This window comes from Epinephelus fuscoguttatus, linkage group LG15, assembly GCF_011397635.1.
Source record: "Epinephelus fuscoguttatus linkage group LG15, E.fuscoguttatus.final_Chr_v1".
In the NCBI taxonomy this organism is placed as follows: Eukaryota; Metazoa; Chordata; class Actinopteri; order Perciformes; family Serranidae; genus Epinephelus; species Epinephelus fuscoguttatus.
In genome coordinates, this window is record NC_064766.1 from 24,095,409 (window position 1) to 24,114,363 (window position 18,955).

At 40.1% G+C, this 18,955-nt stretch overlaps 1 protein-coding gene across 2 annotated transcripts; it reads right to left on the reverse strand.

The window, feature by feature from the left end:
• fggy (FGGY carbohydrate kinase domain containing) lies at nt 1–17,542 on the reverse strand. 2 transcript variants are annotated; one of them, XM_049598605.1, is made up of 16 exons: nt 17,407–17,542; nt 16,874–17,067; nt 14,525–14,636; nt 13,805–13,956; nt 12,731–12,819; nt 12,204–12,319; nt 11,930–12,058; nt 9,167–9,270; nt 7,421–7,528; nt 7,007–7,068; nt 6,502–6,664; nt 5,331–5,405; nt 5,109–5,229; nt 4,894–4,988; nt 3,708–3,769; nt 1–1,797 (listed from the first exon to the last, which is right to left on the reverse strand). In XM_049598605.1, exons 2-16 carry the CDS (start codon nt 17,054–17,056, stop codon nt 1,716–1,718), a joined length of 1,653 nt encoding a protein of 550 aa, XP_049454562.1. In that variant the 5' UTR covers nt 17,057–17,067; nt 17,407–17,542; the 3' UTR covers nt 1–1,715. The 2 variants fall into 2 exon arrangements, with proteins under 2 accessions (XP_049454562.1, XP_049454563.1); XM_049598606.1 differs by lacking the exons at nt 14,525–14,636; nt 17,407–17,542 and having other exon boundaries at nt 16,874–17,032.
• Between the last annotated feature and the right edge of the window lie 1,413 nt (nt 17,543–18,955).

Below are 18,955 nucleotides of genomic sequence, written 5' to 3' on the forward strand. Positions count from 1 at the left end.
AGACGTCTCCGATATCTCCCAACACTCAGCAACTTGCACCAAAACTATTTACACTGATAAATATAACTACAGATAAGAAGAAAAATAGGAACTATTTTCTTTCTATCAAACTACACCTGAGTGTGCATCTGCTAGCTCACCTAGCACCACCGAGCAGCTAACATTACAGCACTAGTCTCTCGTCCATGAGTAGATGCACGTTTCCTTCTGCGGGGTGATACCGTTAATGAGTTAAGTTCAGTAGAAAGAAAACAGTCCCTACATGAAACTGCTTACAAAAAAGGTTTGGATTATCTTGAGTAACCGGGCGCGTTGAGCACCACAAGGCAAGTGCTATCTAGTTCCAGTAGGTTGGAGAGCAGGCAGACATCTCTACAGCCGATATCTCCAACACTCTGCAACTCACGCCAAAACAATTGAGCTTCATAAGTAGCACTACAGGTAGGAAGATAAAAGGTACAATATTATGACCTCCACCGCCGTCGCCATGTTAGCTGTTGTCAGAAATTTGACTCTGCCCTCTTGTGCAATCTGGACACAAGGTTTGTAGGCATTGACTGTTACAGTGGTTGAAATGAACTGATCTGTTTTTGTACACAAAGGGAGTATAAAGAACCTTATGAGGAATGTATGTGTTTGAATTCAGGGAGAAATGTACCTCTAAACACAGTGAGTTACAAAGTGTTCAGTACATGTCTAATTGTCTACTTTTACGTAACTGATTACTATCACTTGAATTGTTCTTGGCAGGATGGACTACGTATTTCACTTAACATCTTATGGATATACTGTATCTATACTCTAATGGTTTATGTACATATGTCACCTGTGTGGGACAACAAAAGCCTTAAGGTAAATTTTAAGCCTAAAGAATGACTATCAAACACTGAAATCACTCTGTCGTAACTTCTGGACACTACTGTTCAGAAGCACCTGCATGAGTTTGTAAAGCTTCGGCCCCCTCTTTCTTTTCTATCATATGGTGGTTCTGTTTGAAGGCGGCTGTTAACTCAGCTGTGCAGGATTTGGCGTTCCCCCCTCACTGTGTCGACGGCATCAGTGAAGAGCTTATCAACTCTGATCCTGGGAAATGCTGGCGACAGGCTCCTCTCTGTGACCAGCAGACGGGAGACAGTAAGGACAGTGAAGGTGTTACAAACAGGAAGTGGAGGAATGAGAATACGGCGGAGACAGAACAAAGGACAGGGTGCTTAAAAATGAATGAGATGAAGCACACTAAATTATATATTAAAACACACTGGGTTGGAGTGACAGTGAAAGGCATGGGCACAGTTCTATCATTTTAATTATTTATTAAAATACATTTGATGGTGACAGTAGACTTGATGATATTTGACTTTGGATGGAGCTCAGGGGCCGCTGGCAAGTCAACGACTGTAAAATCTGTTGCATCCTCCTTGACAGTTTGGGCGAAACTGCAGCATCTAAAGGGCAGACAGCTGCATGAAGTCTCCATAGAGGTCTTATCTACTGTGGTCTGAACCCCTGCATGTGCTACTAAACCACAGATATTAAACCTCAGAAAGCTGCTGTCCTCCAGGTTATTAAGAAAATAAAAACTGGACCTTTAAAAATATCAGGAGAAGCAGCAAGGTTAAGACTTCTGTTCACGTTTCCAGCGTGTCGGATTTGTCATCACTATTACGTCACTAGAGAGTCACTTCCAGCTCGGCTGCCTCCCAGCAGCAGTGTCATCATCTCTGGTTCATGATGGCCTGGTACTCCCTCTGGTGGGCGAACAGTCGCAGGAACACTTTGTACTTTCTCTCATAAAAGCTGAGGAAAGTATGAAATGCAGAAAATGATTACACACATGTGACACACAGAACTGTACGTTTCAGTTTTCACTGTAATAAAACATGAAGACTTCATAACATAGTGACCCTGACTGTGCTGCAAGGTCAGTATTATACATTTTGGTTACTCCTAACTCAATCAATCTATATATCTATATGGGTTGTTTTGCACCATTACATATTTAAAAAGCAATACAATTTTCTTCACATAAGAAATAAAAATAAAAGCTTAAAATATATATTTTCAAATTGCGTACATATACGCATGTCATCTTTGCTGAAACTGTCACTATATCCACACAGCACTAAATGAGACAAAAATCATGTTCCTCTACTGGACTTAACGCATGTGAAACAACCAATCAGAGCCGAGTAGTCTCTAACACAGCTGTCATCATGTCAGTCACTGCTTGTGAACTTAAGCCAAACTGTCAAACAAGGCAGCATTGATCAAACATGAATAAAGATTCTCATACTGCTTTGCCTATTTCTCCCCTCAGATGTACTAAGAAACATATTTTAGTGTACTGTTTAGCTGTAAAATGAGAAAGATTGTGACCTGGCTGCCATGTTGGAAACAGTGAAGCCAAAACAAAACACCACCCACCAGCTGGAGCACTTTTTTTCTTATTTTACAGCTAAACAGTACACCAAAATATGACTATGAAAACATCTGAGGTGAGAAATAAGCAAAGCACTAACAGAATCTTCATTGATATTTGACCAGCACTGTAGAGTCTGACAGTTTGACCACAGTTCACAAGCAGAGAGAAACAGACTGCTGCGTTAGAGATTCCTGGGCTCTGATTGGTTGTTTTGAGTAAGCGATGGTAGATTCTAGCACAATGGATCCCAACTGGTCCAGCCATGGGGTCCAGATTTCCTCTTAGTCATTAGTTCAAGGTCAACACAGCTTAATTATTCAGCGTCATACTTGCGTTTGGCCATGTTGTCGAGCTAGTTTGCTGTCTCTGTCAAGTAGCTGTCCGTTATTCACTCACTCTACAGCAGGAAACAGCACTTCAAAATGAAAGCTCTGTGCTGGAAATTCACTGTTCTTTAAAATTAAGTGTGTTTTTTACAAACACATTTGACACATGACACATTTGACACATTCGTGAGTAAACTGTGGTCTATTCAGAGTGGACCTGCGACCTACTTTTGGACCACGACCCACCAATTGGGATCCACTGTTCTGGTAAATGCCATTAGAGGCAGCAGGAATAGGAAAAGGGTGTTTCGATGAGTATCACCACTTGTCACCACATGTCGCAAAGATCTTACACTGGCAAGCACGTGCATTTGGTTTGGAAACGAGTGACAGAAAGAAGCAATTTTTACCATCAACATAAACCACCGCACACGTAATTCAGTTCAGTGTGCGGTGGTTTATGTTGATGGTTTTATATATGTATTTATATTTATCTATCTTTCATTTCTTTTCTCCTTGCTGATCCTGCCCCAGTATCGGCCAAAAACACAAAATATAACGTCACAAATAAAATTCTCTAAAAGACAAATCTCCTCCTGCTTCCGTTCGATTGGCTAATGTAAGTCGCACTGCTAAACTTTGCGTGGGAAAATGTAAATGTAGATGTCAAAGGGAATGTGACTCAGGAACAGACATAAGTATAACTATATTGAAATAATCTTCTTACTGATGGTCTTGTTTTCTTATGTAGGTCATACAGGGGCATCAGTATTAAACTGAGACATGGAAATGGTTTCTGCGGAAAGGCAAGTTGTTGAAGAAGCCAAATTTTTTTCTTTAAAATAATTGCAGATATGTTACATTTTTATTGAATTGAGTATCATATGTACTGGATCCATTTATGTTACTATCCCACAGACCATTACAGCACCCATGAATTTCACCTAAATCCTTCTCACCTCTGGAGTTCACGATCAGGCCGAACAACTTTCCCCACTTTCGCCATTCTCTCCATCGCCTCCTAAAACACAGATGGCAAAGAGAAACATCACTCAATAAATCATGCTACACACATTCAGTCTGAGGCCAACCGTGACCCAGTTATAGTAATAACACCAGCCAACTGCAGTGGTTTTGGTGTGGCCGAGTTTATGACTAATGCAGTGTAGGGCCTCTCTGCTGTCTGAACCGACCAAATCCAGCCAGTTGACTGTGTGCAGCTCAGGGGATCAGACACAACAACTGCCTGCAGTAGTTATGGCTGAAAATGGGCTGACAGGTGCAGCCTAGTCCAAACAATAACGTCTTATTTTTAGTATAACTGGCTTAAAGGCTTGCCGTTCTCCTGTGCTCCGAGCTCTGGGACTGAGACACAGAGGGATGATAGATTTACCAAGCAAAAAATATTTAATAATCACTTTATATCTTCAACACATTGAGCACAAATTTTGTCTGTAGCTGAAGCAAGCAGAGCTGTGCACTTTGTGTTTTGCTTCCACCCAGCAGATGGAGGCATCGAGTCAGTGATGATGAGATCTTTGCTGCATGCACATGGCTTGAGGTCAATGTTATTAGACTACAAAATAAAAAAAATTGGATGCAAACTGCTAAATATATTGAAAAATAAACACTTTTTAAAGGCGCACATCACCCATTAAGTTCAGTTTACGCTCCATGGGAGCACTACTCAGACTGTGGAAACATTTGTTTAATGTCTTCTGTGGCTCTGGAGAAAAAATGTTATTTCAGGTTTGGCTTGAGATTTAAATATTTTAACAGTAAGCCTGCACTACAAACTGGAGGTGTGTGGTTTGCAAAAAGTGGGTATTTAGACGGCAGGGGCAGTCTGATAAAATATTAACCAGTTAGGAAATGTAGAATCCAGTGTTTTTGTATATATACAAACATCTTAATGCTTTTTGGAACCAAGTTATTTAATGCGACACACACAAAGCTGCTCACTCAGAGGTACACAACAACACACAGTGCCTCCTCTCTCAATATACAGCATGAAGATACTGGTTAATGTATAGAAACAGAATGAAAAAATCCCCAAAATTAAATGTCAAACGCCTTTTCTGCCTCAGCCTCTGTCAATTTTATGACCTTAGTTTATATACAGTATGTGTCTGTGTGTGACTTCACCTGTATGGTGCTGTAGTCCTGTGATGCACATGCACCCAGGACTGCTGCTCCTATTAACACAGCCTCCGTCTGGTCAGGCAGCACCACAGGCAAACCTGAGGAGGACAACAGTGAAAACTGAACGTAAAGTTTTTGGGTTACCATTAATTTATATTTTGGGGCAAAATGTCTACTTAGCTAAACTGTCATTCACAGTATTAGAACTGTTATCATACCTGTAGCGTTGGCGTGGATCTGGACAAACAGGGCGTTTTTGCTCAACCCGCCACACAGGAAGAGGGTTCTGATGTCATGTCCTGCTTCTTTCATGGCCTCCAGAATATGAAGCGTACCAAGCTGAAACCACATATAAAAATAAAAGGGAGGTGAGGTTACAAGTATCTTCGCACTTTAATGTTGTGGGTTGCCGAGTAACAAATCAAACACAGCAGACTCACAGCGAGGGCTTGTATAGTGGCCAAATAAAGCAGGGCCAAGTCGTCCAGGGTTTGGGAGAGTGGCAGTCCGATCACCTGCAAAACAGTAACGAGTCATTCATGCAAAAATGGCTCAGTGTTGAATAAGAAGAGTCACCAGAGGGGTGCATTCATGAATGAGAGGTTTGGTGAAAGCACAGCTGTAATTGAGGGTCTGGTATCCAGTGATTCAGTCAAAACAATATTCAACAGTTCTCTGCACCCTGGATCTACAGATACAGCTCGGAAATAATAATCAGCTTACTGAACACAGAAATCATGGCAGTGGCTCTGCTGTGACGCACTTTGTGGTGCTTTGTGAAGTTAGCAGCATCATCAACATTTTGGAAAATACAGTTATTTATTTCTGAAGCTGGAGCCAGTGGGTGATTAGCTTAGCTTAGCTTATCTTATCTTAGCAAGTGGAGGAAGGAGTAAACAGAAGTGTGCATCTACTAATGTACAAAAGCCTCATGCTTGCAACAACATGAGATGCGAACACTGATGGCATCCTCCTCAGCTGAGTTGTAATGTTAGCTAGCTCAGTGGTGCTAGGTGAGCTAGCAGTAGATGCACACTTCCTTTCGCAGAGTGTTGGAGATATCGGCTGTAGAGATGTCTGCCTTCTCTCCAGTATAATGGGACTAGATGTCACTCGGCTTGTGGTGCTCAAAGTGCCAAAAATACATTTGAAAAAACTCTACACACATGGTCAAAAGATCATGTGTTTGTTGTTTACACATGCACCTTTTGGATCCATGCCACAGGAAGTGGTTTATGGTGCTAGTTGCACACAGGATGACCTAATGAGAGCAAACAATGCTACTGCCATGTCTGTGTACTCAATTTACCTGACACATGTACTTTATGAAAGGGACAGTTCACCCAAAAATCAAAAATACATACGTTTCCTCTCACTTGTAGTGCTATGTGTCAGTCTAGATTGTTTTGGTGTGTTGGAAATATAGATTTATATACCAAAATTATTAGACATAACTAAATTGGACCACTTAAACATATTTAAAAAGTTATAAGATGGTCTGCAATGAACTTTCCACCTCTGTAGTTCAGTAAGTACTCTTATAAACCCATGATTTGATCAATAATCTGTTGTGTCATGTGTCACGTGAAGCCTTGACTCATGTTCCCTCACCATGCCCTTCAAAGAGGGGTCTGCTAGGGGCGACCTGTTCCCATGGAAGTCCGGCCAAACATGAAGACTGGAGCCAAGCAGGTCAACAGCAGAGCGGAAGTTAGCCATTGAACTCAAGTGGCTGTTCAGGTAGCTGTAGATGTTCTCGCCCGTAACAGGACATCTGGGACAAATAACAAATGAAGAACCCAGTCTAATTAAATAACATTAAAGTTGCATTAATGCTGCAGGATTTTTTCACAGAAAGGAAAAGCAAAGGTGTCACTAATAACATTAACAGTGGCTCGTCTCAGTCGTTCCAGTCGGCCATGTCTGTGGGCAAACATGGACAATTAAATAATAAATTCCTTCACTTGAAGCTTCCACAGAATCATTGAGTTGCATCGAAAACTCAATCTTACTAAGCTTCTTAATTTTCCAAAGCTTACTAAACAGCTGAACAGGGATGACAGCTGTGCCTGAACATTTTTTGAGAGGTGCAGCAGCACTAGAAACATCAGCTGACCTCTGACGTGCCTCTTCCTGGAGCTGGGTGTAGGCGGCGTGGCCTTTCACCATGTGGTCGATCTGAGGGAGTAGAGAGCAACACAGTTTAACACATCTGATGACAAAAAGGCTTGTGAAGATGCAACTGCTGATTATTATTGTTTATCAGTTATTTTTGATGACTGGTTAAACATTAAGTCCACAAAATATTTACAAATTCCCACGTGAAGTTACTGGAGTTTTAAGTGATGTTGTGAGATAACCACACTGCTTTCAAACGTTGTTTATATGGCTGGATGAGTTGTTCACATCTGGGTGTCATTTGGGTCCATTTACACATGGACTGTTTACATTTTGTCTCCAAAGTTTTCTGTTGCTGCTCAGCAAAAAGCAGCTCAGTAAAATCCTGCATAAAGCTCGACAGTGAACTGACCAGCCGTCCTGTCGCACTCTGTCCTCCCTCGTTGAGCCACAGGCCGGGCACCATGGCGGACAGGCAGGGCCCCCACACTCCGGGCACAAACAGAGGCTGCTCGCTGATCTGATGCACATGAATGAGAAATCAAATATTTTAGTTAGGAAGGAATGTTAGCCTTGAACTGGATAACAAAAATTCACGTCATCTTAAAATTATGTCAGCAATGATCCTATCTGTTCTTGAGCAAACCTCTTTAATGTTGCAACAGAAATGAGGAGGAAGCAAACCTGGATGATGATACTGATAATACTGATAATACTGACATTAAACTAACTCCTCTTAATGTATTTATATGTTAGCTAGCTAGTTAGCTAACGCTTTGCCTGCATGAAATTGAGCCTGGCGTTAGTTCAGGCAGGACACGATATCAAGCTCAGCTCTCATCCCAGCTACATCAGCTGATCTCAAACAGCCAATCAACTGATGGAGCAGCTGATTGATGGAAGGGAGTCAGCTGATAGATCACATGATTCCTTTCTATGCAACCAGTTGGCAAATCTCGTTCAGGGCGCCCTATTTAAACTGCTCTGGCCTGCCTACTGTTGCTGCTTCCTCTGCAAGCCGCTTTGCAACCCACCTCCACCCCAGCTCCTCCTTTTCATGCTGTGTCTGACTTATCAATGTCATTTCTGTTTGTCATTGATGCTGCTCTGTTCTGTTCCTGGGGGGTCTTTGCTGCTGCTCTCCCTGCCTCAGGCTTTCTATGTAGGCACATGGAAGGGCAGGGAGGTGTGCTCTCCCTGCCTCAGGCTTTCCACGTAAGTGCGTGGAAGGGCAGAGAGGTGTGCTCTCTCTGCCTCAGGCTTTCCTTATATACGTATGGAAGGGCAGAGAGGTGTGCTCTCTCTGCCTTAGGCTTTCCTCATATACGCATGGAAGGGCAGAGAGGTGTGCTCTTTCTGCCTCAGGCTTTCCTCATATACGCATGGAAGGGCAGAGAGGTGTGCTCTCTCTGCCTTAGGCTTTCCTCATATACGCATGGAAGGGCAGAGAGGTATGCTCTTTCTGCCTCAGGCTTTCCTCATATACGCATGGAAGGGCAGAGAGGTGTGCTCTCTCTGCCTTAGGCTTCCCTTATATACGTATGGAAGGGCAGAGAGGTGTGCTCTCTCTGCCTTAGGCTTTCTGCGTAGGCCTGAGAAAGGGGAGAGAGGCCCCAGAAAACAGCCATACCGCCAAATATAATACCGTTAAAAAGTTTTCTCTGACTGAACTAACTTAAGATGTGACTATATACAGCATATTGTGTCAGTAAAGTTGAGGTTCTGCCAGGTTCCAAGCTTGCGTAAGAGTTACTGGAGCACAGAACAAAATGGGACGAGACTAAGGAAGGGTCAAGTGTGTGTTACTGATCTTCAAAATTAACTACAGAGGGAAGTCTGGTGGCTTTAAAGAGATCGCGTTAAAGCAGCTTCAGTTCCCTGCCGGACAGTGTTGTCTGACAGCAAGGTAAAGTGGTGAAAATATTCTACATATAGCGTATACTTAAATGGATATTGATTTTTTTTTTTTGCGTGGTCATTTCAGTTATTATTATATCAGCACTTACTGCTTTTTGCTAATGGCTGAGGTGGCGTTTCCGTTTGCCACAAAAAATGCAGACGGAGTCGACCTGTAAATCCTCATACAATAAAAATTCCCTACAAATATGATGCATGTTTAAGTCACACAGCAGGTGAAATGTCGCTGTAAACCGCTCACCGCCATGTGACAGGTTGACGTCCCACAGATCATGGCCATGCGTGAGGTGATGGGCTGGTCCTCACAGGGCAAGTTAAAGCCTTTTACGTCTGCACCTATCACACCTGAAAAGCACAAATTACACATTTTAATCAGATTTTATTAACATCAGAATTTATATTGGAAAAAGCACATGAATATTTTTAGGTGTTGTCTGATACAATGTTCACAAAACTCCTGTTTGAGCCCCGTCAGCGACAAATCACATCATGACTTGCAGATGAAAAGCTTAAAATCCTTTTGAAGTGCTTCTCTGACCTTCACACAGAATTCAGCGGTGACACTAACTGCTGGAATAATGTTTGTCAAGCTGGTTTGAGTTTAAGGTGGAAGGTTCATCCGTGCGCACAGGTCAGGGGGTGTGCCTCACTGTGACACGCACGACAACTAAAAGTGCAGCGTGTTTTAGCCTCTGACTGATGCAACAATGTGTGATAGGCAGAGGTCGCAGCCAGAGGTCAAAGGTCAGAGTTCATGAGCAGTTTATCTCCCAGAACAAAACCAGATGGTTTTTATTTCTGAACCAGGGGAACGGTCTGCTGCTGCTCTAAAGCTAGTAAGGTGCTCACACATACAGTATACAGCAGCAGCATTTAGTCACTTTTCAATCATGTTTGTTTGTTACATCTTGTTTATTTTTTGCCAAAAATATTAAAGCTGGTAGAGTTTTTGGGCTGGCAGTCTGTCAGATACCTAACATCACTCATTTATGTTTTATGCCAAGAAATGGCTTGTTGACACCCAAGGACGTGAACACTGATACATGTAATATTTAACTTTAACATGTGATAGTGGATTTTGTCTATAACTGTATTATATGTGATGTGTTTTTTGCTATAATGCAAAATGTTATGACCCATTTACACGCTGTATTTTATTGTTTTTAATTTTTCTAGGATGCCTTTTTACAGCTGGTGAAGGGACTGCAGATGAAAACTAGACTTTCAGCTAATTCAGGTGCATTTACATTTGTTAAAATGTTGATTAATGCATGCTGTCCCTGTTAATAAATAAATAAATAAATTAAATAAACTAGAGCCTATTCATGTTCCCCAGAGAATGATTCTTGATTATTTTTGGTGTACCCTGGGCCTTTAATGTAGCTCCACCATGATGCCAAAATGTATATTTAAGTAAAATAAATCTACAAATCTACTGGACAGTTTGCTTTGACATTTACTGAACGCCATTATTTACCCACCCAATCGCCTTATAGATTAGCATAAGCATTGTACGTTTCTGCAAACTATGAAGACTTTGCACTTGCACGTTATTACGTAGTGGACGTACGCTGAAACTTTATACTGTGATTAACCCGTGGTAAGGTTAAGGCACAAAAACCACTTGGTTTTGGCTTGAAAAACCCGTTTTTGGGGGCACAATCCTCGCAAGAAAAGCAGCAATGTCTCTGTAAGGAACAATGGCTTTTAGTGGTGCTATCCCCACACAGAAAAACATCGATGGGTTGCTTAAAAACACCAGCATTTACAGTTAGATGGTTGAATCCTGAACCTCCAATGTACAACATCTGGATTAAAAAAAAATATGGGAACAGTATGAGATGGAACAAATTACATATGCATTGAGGTTGCAAAGACCAAAATTTATAAAGAGGTTGAACCCTGTAATGAGTGTGTTAATGCAGTAAGAGAGCTCTAAAATCCACAGCCCCGTCTTATTCCTCTCTTCTCTTGCTTTTCCCTTCTTTTTTTTCTTCTCTTTATTACTCATCTCAAACCTGGATAGATGCTATGGCAGCTGAAAACTTTGTACGCTTATCAAAGCACTATATACTTTGTGAGTTATGTAAAAACTGTATTGATTGTACATAATGCTGATGCTGAAATAAAAAAATGAGTTTTAATAAAACAAAAACAAAAAACACCAGCATTTGGTGCCTATAAAGCTGCTGGAAAAAAGGCCACAGGTTGCAGAAAGACACCCATGTTTGGGGGCTAAAAAGCCACTGGACACACAACATGACTCACTAGAACACACCTGTTTTTGTTGGGTATCTGAAACAGTGGTCAGCAGCTTGGCAGGCATCTCACCTAGATGACATCCACCATCCTCTCCACCGCCCAATGACAAAGTTAGCTCATATACTACGTCACTTTAGAAATGCTGATCTGATATGTATGAATCATGCAAATGTAACATATTCACGGTTTGCAGAAATGAACAACATTTGTTACGGCAACTGGGCTGCATTTACCCCAGACAATGAACTTTTTGCTTTTGGAACACTTGAAAGGCTTCCCTCAGGTGAAAACTTTCAACTCTGTGCACAAGATACTGAAAACTATTGGCTGTAATTCCATGAACATGATTCTCCAGATTTGGATAAGCTTTTGCCTAATCAGCCTCTGACCTTCTCCATCACCACAGTTATGCTACACTTCATGCTTGTGCACAGAAAAATATAATAATTTACCTAATTGTGAAGTTTTGAGTTTATTTTTTGCTCTGTGGTGTATGAACAATCCATACCCGCCCTGAACCAGAATGTCAACTTTTGACATAAGCATGTAATCTTCTGCCTTCCTCCTTTCTTTGGTGTCTTTTGAAGTCTCAAGGTGTGGCAGGATATCTCAATTTTTACAGTTTAGGAGTTCATATTATAAAAACGATTAACTTTAAAGCTACATGGAACGTGCAGAATTACCTAATACACCTTAGAAAATTAGATATATTTGGAAAAAATAATGGTTTAGGGTGTCATACCAAGACCTCCTGCATGAGCATCAACAAGAGAAGCACCAACTGCAGTTCCTGGCTCCAAACCCAGATCTGCTGCTGCCTCCTGAGTAAGGCCGTCTCCTAGCGGGCTCCCTGGAGAACATGTTGCACTGCCTGGATGACAGAAAACAACACAGCTTACTCTTGAGTCAAATTTGTGCTTGAAAAGATCAGACAATGAACCATGAAATTCCTTATCAGTATTTTCTGATCTTCTTATAAGTGTTACAGTGAAATTTTGTTCGTTAATGTCTTTTACCTATTTTTGAAAACTTGTTTTCCAGAAGATCTTCCAGTCCAATGCTAGTCCAGAAACCAGCATCCCATCCCTCTGGGGGGCAATACGTCCATTTACACACCAGAGTGCATAAAGACCTGTGAAATATTGCAGAATAGTCGTGTAACATGTCTTATAATATACTCATTTAAGTGCAACATGGGATCACATGTGAAGGCCACAGGATCAAAAGACAGTTCGTCCAAAATAAAAGACACATCTATTGGAATTCCCCTGCTTTAGAGGACAACCCAGTTCTTTTTCTTAAACAGATATTTGATACAAGGATAAAGTTTCAACAGGGCAGCACAGCAGCCCATCAGCTCACACCTTATTATAATAGTGTAGCCACTTATAACAAGTTGTAGGTCACTGAAAAAGGTGAACCATTTTAATGTTAATCTGAAACTCACAAAATGTATTAAACCCATAATAGACATGTGAATAGTTAACAGATGAAGGTTTAAATGATCATAAAGTCAACGTGACAATCATCGAACAAAACTCACCGTGTCAAAGAGCCCGTTGCCTTCCAAGACAGGAAGTCTGGAAGGTCGAAAAAGTGTGCAGCTTTGTCCCAGCAGCTTTCTTTTAGATTCTGATTAAAAGACAAGAGACATGTATGGTAATGAATCCCTGATTAGTGAGTAATTACAACAGACCTTAAATGAGTAGTTCAGTATGAGGTACTTACCCAGAGTCAGTGCATTACCTACAGTCGATGGCTGTCAGTATGCCCCAAGTTTGGAGAAGCAGACTGGAGTACAAAAGCTAATCTATGCAATGTATTGCTGTGGACAGGGGCAGCAGCAAAATGTATTTTAGCCACCTTAAAAATATCAGAATAAGTGTACATGACATTTAGAATATTTTCACTGCTTTACCTTTGCGTCAAACAGCCTGTTCCAATAGAAGCTGAAGCTGTTATATCCATCAATGCTCTCGTCAAGTCACCAGATGGTCAAAGTCACCAGACATTGACAAAAACAGTAATTTTAGCTTGCTGAACACAGGAGCTGCTGCCTCCATCGGTTACTTTATTTGTGCTATTGTGTGACTTTGAGGAATCCGAACTAACCCTTTGAAACACCAAAGTTGCACAATAACACAAACTAACTAACTGATCGAGGCAGCGGTAGACCAGCAATTCCTGTGTTCTGCCAGGTAAAATGAGTTCCCCATTGGAAAGGGGTGTCTGACAGCAAAGTAAAATGGTGAAAATATCCAAAATACAGCATACAACTTAACTGATATTATTTTTCTTTAGGTGGCTAAAATACATTTTGCTGCTTCCCCAATCCACAGCAGTACATCACCTCTCCACACTAGGGGTTTCCTGACCGCCATCTACTGTAGGTAATACACTGACTATGGATAAGCACCTCATGCAACCCAACCAAAAAATCTGTATTATCCCTTTGACAACAAATCACTTTCAAGAGGTTTCCATCTATCAGATACCTTCCAAGAAAAAGGCAGAGAAACTGAAACAACACCACACACATGCTGACCAGCCAATACACACAGCGACAATAAAACATCTAGAGGTCAGTGGTCCTATGCTGACCTTGCTCACCTCTCACCTCTTTGAGCCAGAGCAGCTTAGGGGGTTGCATCTCTGGTGACATGACCCCTCCCACTCTGCTCAGGACCCTGTGGCCGGTGTTGGTTATACGAGCGGCCTGCTCCTCAGCGCGATGGTCCATCCACATCACTATGTTCCTGTGTCTATCACCTGGGAAAACCAGGAGAGGAAGGGGGTATAGAAGGTTTTAGTAAAAGCAAAATGGAATATACCAAATAATTAATATTGTGTTGACTTAATATCCCACGTGTTTCTAAGATTAAATTAGTCTATTAGGAGATGATTAACAAAGGTCTGACTGCGATATATGTGTAGTGTCTAGGCAACAGTCATTTAACCTGAGTATCTGGGTCCTGACCTCAGTCCATCTTGAAAATGAAAAAGCAAAACAAACAAAAGAATCCCTACCGACTCCAGGAGTTTTGTTTTCTAGGTGACCCTGATCTCTGACCTCGCCGAGGAGGTTTTACCGTCAGGGATCAATAAAGTATCCCATTACATTAGACTGCATCAACTTGTCTCCGCAAATCTCAACAAGTGAAAGGTTTCGTATCAAGTTGCACTTTTTACGACCTGAAAATTTTCAATCCACATCTCATCTTGATAACCCATAATGTGTACAAGGTGTACTTAAAAGGTGCTTTGCAAAGTTTTCCTGAAGCAAACAATATTAGAGATGTATGAAGTTCAAAGTTCAGGACAGAAATGCTTCACTTACCATCCTGACAGACTGACACAGGCTGGAAGCTCTGGTCCAAAACCACTAGTGAGCAAGTGGCATCAAAGCCGATCCCGCGAACCTGACTCCTCTCTACACTTTGGGTAACTCTCTGGAATAGATATAAATATGGTCTAAGACATTAGGTCAATGCTTTTACACATAAGTAATATCTATAGAGAAATTGTAAGAGGGTATGTATAGCATAAATACATTAGAGGCACTGCACAGTTCAACATATGGTGTGTGTTACAATGACAAATTAACAGTAACTGGAATTAATTTATTTGTTTAAATAACCCTGACATAGATGTATCTTGTCCTTTAAATCAGTTATTCCCAACCAGGTGAAATTAGGACACTACCTTTACAGTTGCCAGGGACTATGCAGAAAAATTGTGAGGCAGCTCAAATAGATTGAAAATATAATGAATGATTGAATGAATGAAAAAAATAAAAATAAATCCACATTATTACTACATTGACCATAATAGAAATAAATCCTGGACTTTTTCCTGTTATCCCTGACAGTTTCTTGTACAATTACATATCACTTCTGTATTTTAATTTCTCAAATAAAGTAAACTAAACTTAAAAAAACAACAAAAAAACAAAAAATCATAATTACAAATTGGTGTGATACTGAAATGTATTGTCACAAAAACCAGAAAGCAACCAAATATGCTGACTGTTCAGTACATTAACGTGAGCTAAAGTAATGGATAGACTGCCTAATTGAAATATTAGCTGAAAGCAATGGCTAAACAGTTAAAACAGAAGTGTTAACACTATTTAAAAGTAATAAGTGAGTTGAAATATTAGTGTTAGCTAAAAGTAATGAAAAACAGTAAAAAATAGTAATGTTTATGTTAGCTAAAAATAATAAATAATGTGAAATATTCATGTTAGCTAAACGTATTTGATAAACAGTTATACAGTGTTGTTAACATTAGCTAAAAGTAATAAACAGTTGAAATATTAGCATTAGCTAAAAGTAATAGATCAACAGTTTAAATAGTTAACTAAAAGTACTGGATGAACAGTTAAAATAGTAATGTTAACGTTTGCAAAAAAAGTAATGGATAAACAGTTGAAATAGTAATGTTAATGTTTGCTAAAAGTAATGGATAAACAATTAAAATAGTTAGCTAAAAGTAAAGGATAAATAGTTAAATAGTAATATTAAAGTTAGCTAAAAGTAAAAAATAAACACTCAAAATAGCTAACGTAGCTTGAAGTAACACACACACATTTAGACAGGTAAGTTAGTGTAAAGTTATGGATAACTGTAAAATGTTAGTTAGCTTTAAGTAATGAATAAACAGTTAAAATATTAACATTAGCTAAAAGTAATTGATAAACTGTATAATATCAGTTCGCTATAAGAAATGGATAAACAGTTGAAAAGCTTAAAGCAATGGATAACCTAATTATTAGTTGAAAGTAATGAATAAACAGTTAAATATTAGCTAAAAACCATGGATAAACAGTTGAAATATTAATGTTAGCTAAAAGTACTGGACAAACAGTTAAAATAGTTTAACAAGTAGCCTAACGTAATGAATAAACTCTGTAATGTTAGATAGCTTTAAATAATGGGTAAACAGTTGAAATATAACGTTAGCTAAAAGTAATTAATAAACTGCATATCCATAGTTAGCGCTAAGTAATGGGTAAACAGTTGAAATATTAGCTAAAAACAATAGTTACACTAAATATTGGTTGAAAGTAATGAATAAACAGTTAAATATTATCTAGAAACGATGGATAAACAGTTTAAATAGTTAAACAAGTAGCGTAAATTACTGGATAAACCGTTTAATGTTAGCTAGCTTTAAGTAGCCTAATGGATAAACAGTTGAAATGTTAATGTTAGCTGAAAGTAATGAATACACTTTATAAAGTTAGTTAACTAATAGTAGTGGATAAACAGTGGAGACAGCTAAAATTAATGGACAAACAGTTGAAATAATTAACCCAGCTTAGCGTAAAGTAATGTTAATGAATAAACTGTTTTAGATAGCTAGCTTAAAGTGATGGATAAACTGTTGAAACAAATATCTATAAGTAACGGATTAATGGTTGCAGGGTCCAGCTTCTTTCACTCTCAAGTGGCTGTAGTGGGAATACAAACTTGACTAAACCAGCTTATCAATTGTGTGTATTGTAAAAATAATGTTATAACATCAATTTTTAAACTTCGCACCTACTTTAAAATAATTTCAAATGAACACAATTGGAACAAGACAGATGGGGTCTAGATTGGGCAATGTTAGTTGAGTTTCTCTGATTGGATAGAGTGGGGTAATCAAAGCTCGGGAACCAACCAGTGCCCTGAGGTCAGCCTACCTTTACAACTGTGCAGCATTTCTCCCAGATCTCAGTGGAGGACTGGACATAGTGGTCAGTCTGGGGCTCCCAGATGCTGATGGGCTCCTCTGCAGTGCTCTTCACCAGACCAGCTCTGGTCACCAGTGCAGCCCTCACACTGGCAGTGCCCACGTCCACCCCAATGAAATAAACCTCTGCCATGATGAGGCGAGCTGAATGTAGAGGAGGGGGAGCAGAGGACAGAGGGGTTGATTATTAACCAGGTTACACTGTCAAAGTCAACAATTAACACACTGTTTCGAAATAAATGGAAGTTAAAACAGTATCGGCGCAGGTATATTGAATATTTACTTTCACACAAGAATTTCTTTTTTTTTTGTGCATCATACACTGACACAGTCTAATGAATGGGATCAGGCTCCCGTAACAGTACAGGAAAACAGATTTCCCACCAATGATTTGCACAGAGTCACATTTTGACCACACATCACAGACGCTATCAGACACAGAAGACATTAGTACACCAGCTGGAGTAACATATTAGAACCTACCGGCTGATTTAAATCTTATTTCAGCGATGAAAACATCACTTTGGAGTTTCTGAAGAGCGTACTTTGTGCTGGAGACGGTGGCTGCGACGGAACGCGAGACTGGACAAAAAGAGTAAAGTCGAGTTTTGCCTGCTGAGCCGTGTACAGACCGAACAAGCCAGGTAAGTATCTTGAATGGGGTTACTACAGGGGCCGTATTCACAGATATTCTCTGAATACTTTCAGGAAGCTCCCAACTTAGCTTAAAAATGTCCAACAAGTAGTTCTAGCTTGGGGGTAACTTGGGAAAATTCTCAAAGTAACTGGACTAACTAAGAAAGGGCAAAAACTTTAATCTGCATGAGGTGTTGCTGACCCCTTTGCAAGGTTTGATGCATTCTTCTAAAAGGTGTGACTGGTTGTCACAGATATGCCCTGTAGTGAGCCTGCAAGGTGTGGACACCCAGTGGAAATTAAAGGAACTGCATCACAATATGAGACTGAAAATACTGTCTGTGTGCTCACACTGCTGATAGAAGTTGGAGGCAGACCCAAGTCATCACCCTAGAAGGATTACTAAACAGGCCTGCTGGGGCCCAGAGTGTTAGGGGGTCCCCTGGCCTTCACCTGCAAAATGTCACTGAACACATACTGATAAGGAAGAGATTCAAAATGACCACAAAGAGATGCAATGGAACTACAAAAAGACGCATTAAACTACAAAGAGATGCAAAACAATGACACAAAAAGAGGGTAAACGACTATAAAGTGTGTGTGTCTTGTTCCTATGTAGGATAACTGTAGGCTTTCTGACCCCCTGACAGTCTGAGGCTTCTGGGTAGTTGCCTCGTTGGTAACCCCCAGTTACTTTTGTTGTTAGTTTTTTTTCAGATGACATGTTCTTTTGCATGTTTTTAGAACATTTAGGACGCTTGCACATCTGATATTATTATTTCATTATTAAGCCAACAGACATTTTGACTCATCATATTTGATTTTTAATGAATTTGTTTAGGTATTCAAAGACACAGCGACTGAAAGGTGTATCATGACACAAAAACTTGGTTCAAATTTCCTTCCTCAAAGGTGAACCATTAACCCTCACCACAAATCCTATAGCTTTGTTTAATATGCAGAGGCAGGTTGTTTCATTAGGAGATACCAGTATAGAAAAATGAGCTTCTTGCTATGTCAGTTTGATAGTTCACCTAGTCTGTGGATTAGCAGGGGAAACACAGGTGTAACTAATAACATTAACATTCACTCTGCTATTTTTAAGGGTTACAGTAAGCCATGCAATTAAGCCAGCGTGCGCAATGCAAGAACTCCACGAACTAAATAGCATGCAGCCATCGTTAATGTTATGAAGTACACCTGTGAGTCGAAATCTCTTCTGTCAGTGAGGTCTATGAGAAAACTTGAGTACAGACAGTGCACGAGTTACTCAAGGGCATACTGTAATAGATAGGGCTGCAAAATGGACAGTGACATTAACCTGCCATCAAAAACACTGGCTCCTACTAGGAACCGTCAGATTTTCTAGTCTGTATCCTGCCTGGTCACTTTCCTC

Coding starts and splice junctions, on each gene's coding strand:
- fggy (XM_049598605.1), bottom strand. CDS start 17,056: ATGGCAGAGGTTTATTTCATTGGGGTGGACGTGGGCACTGCCAGTGTG. Junction 12,820..13,804: donor AGCTGCTCTGGCTCAAAGAG/GTGAGAGGTGAG, acceptor TCTTTTAATCAG/AATCTAAAAGAAAGCTGCTG. Junction 3,770..4,893: donor AGGACTACAGCACCATACAG/GTGAAGTCACAC, acceptor TCTGTGTTTTAG/GAGGCGATGGAGAGAATGGC.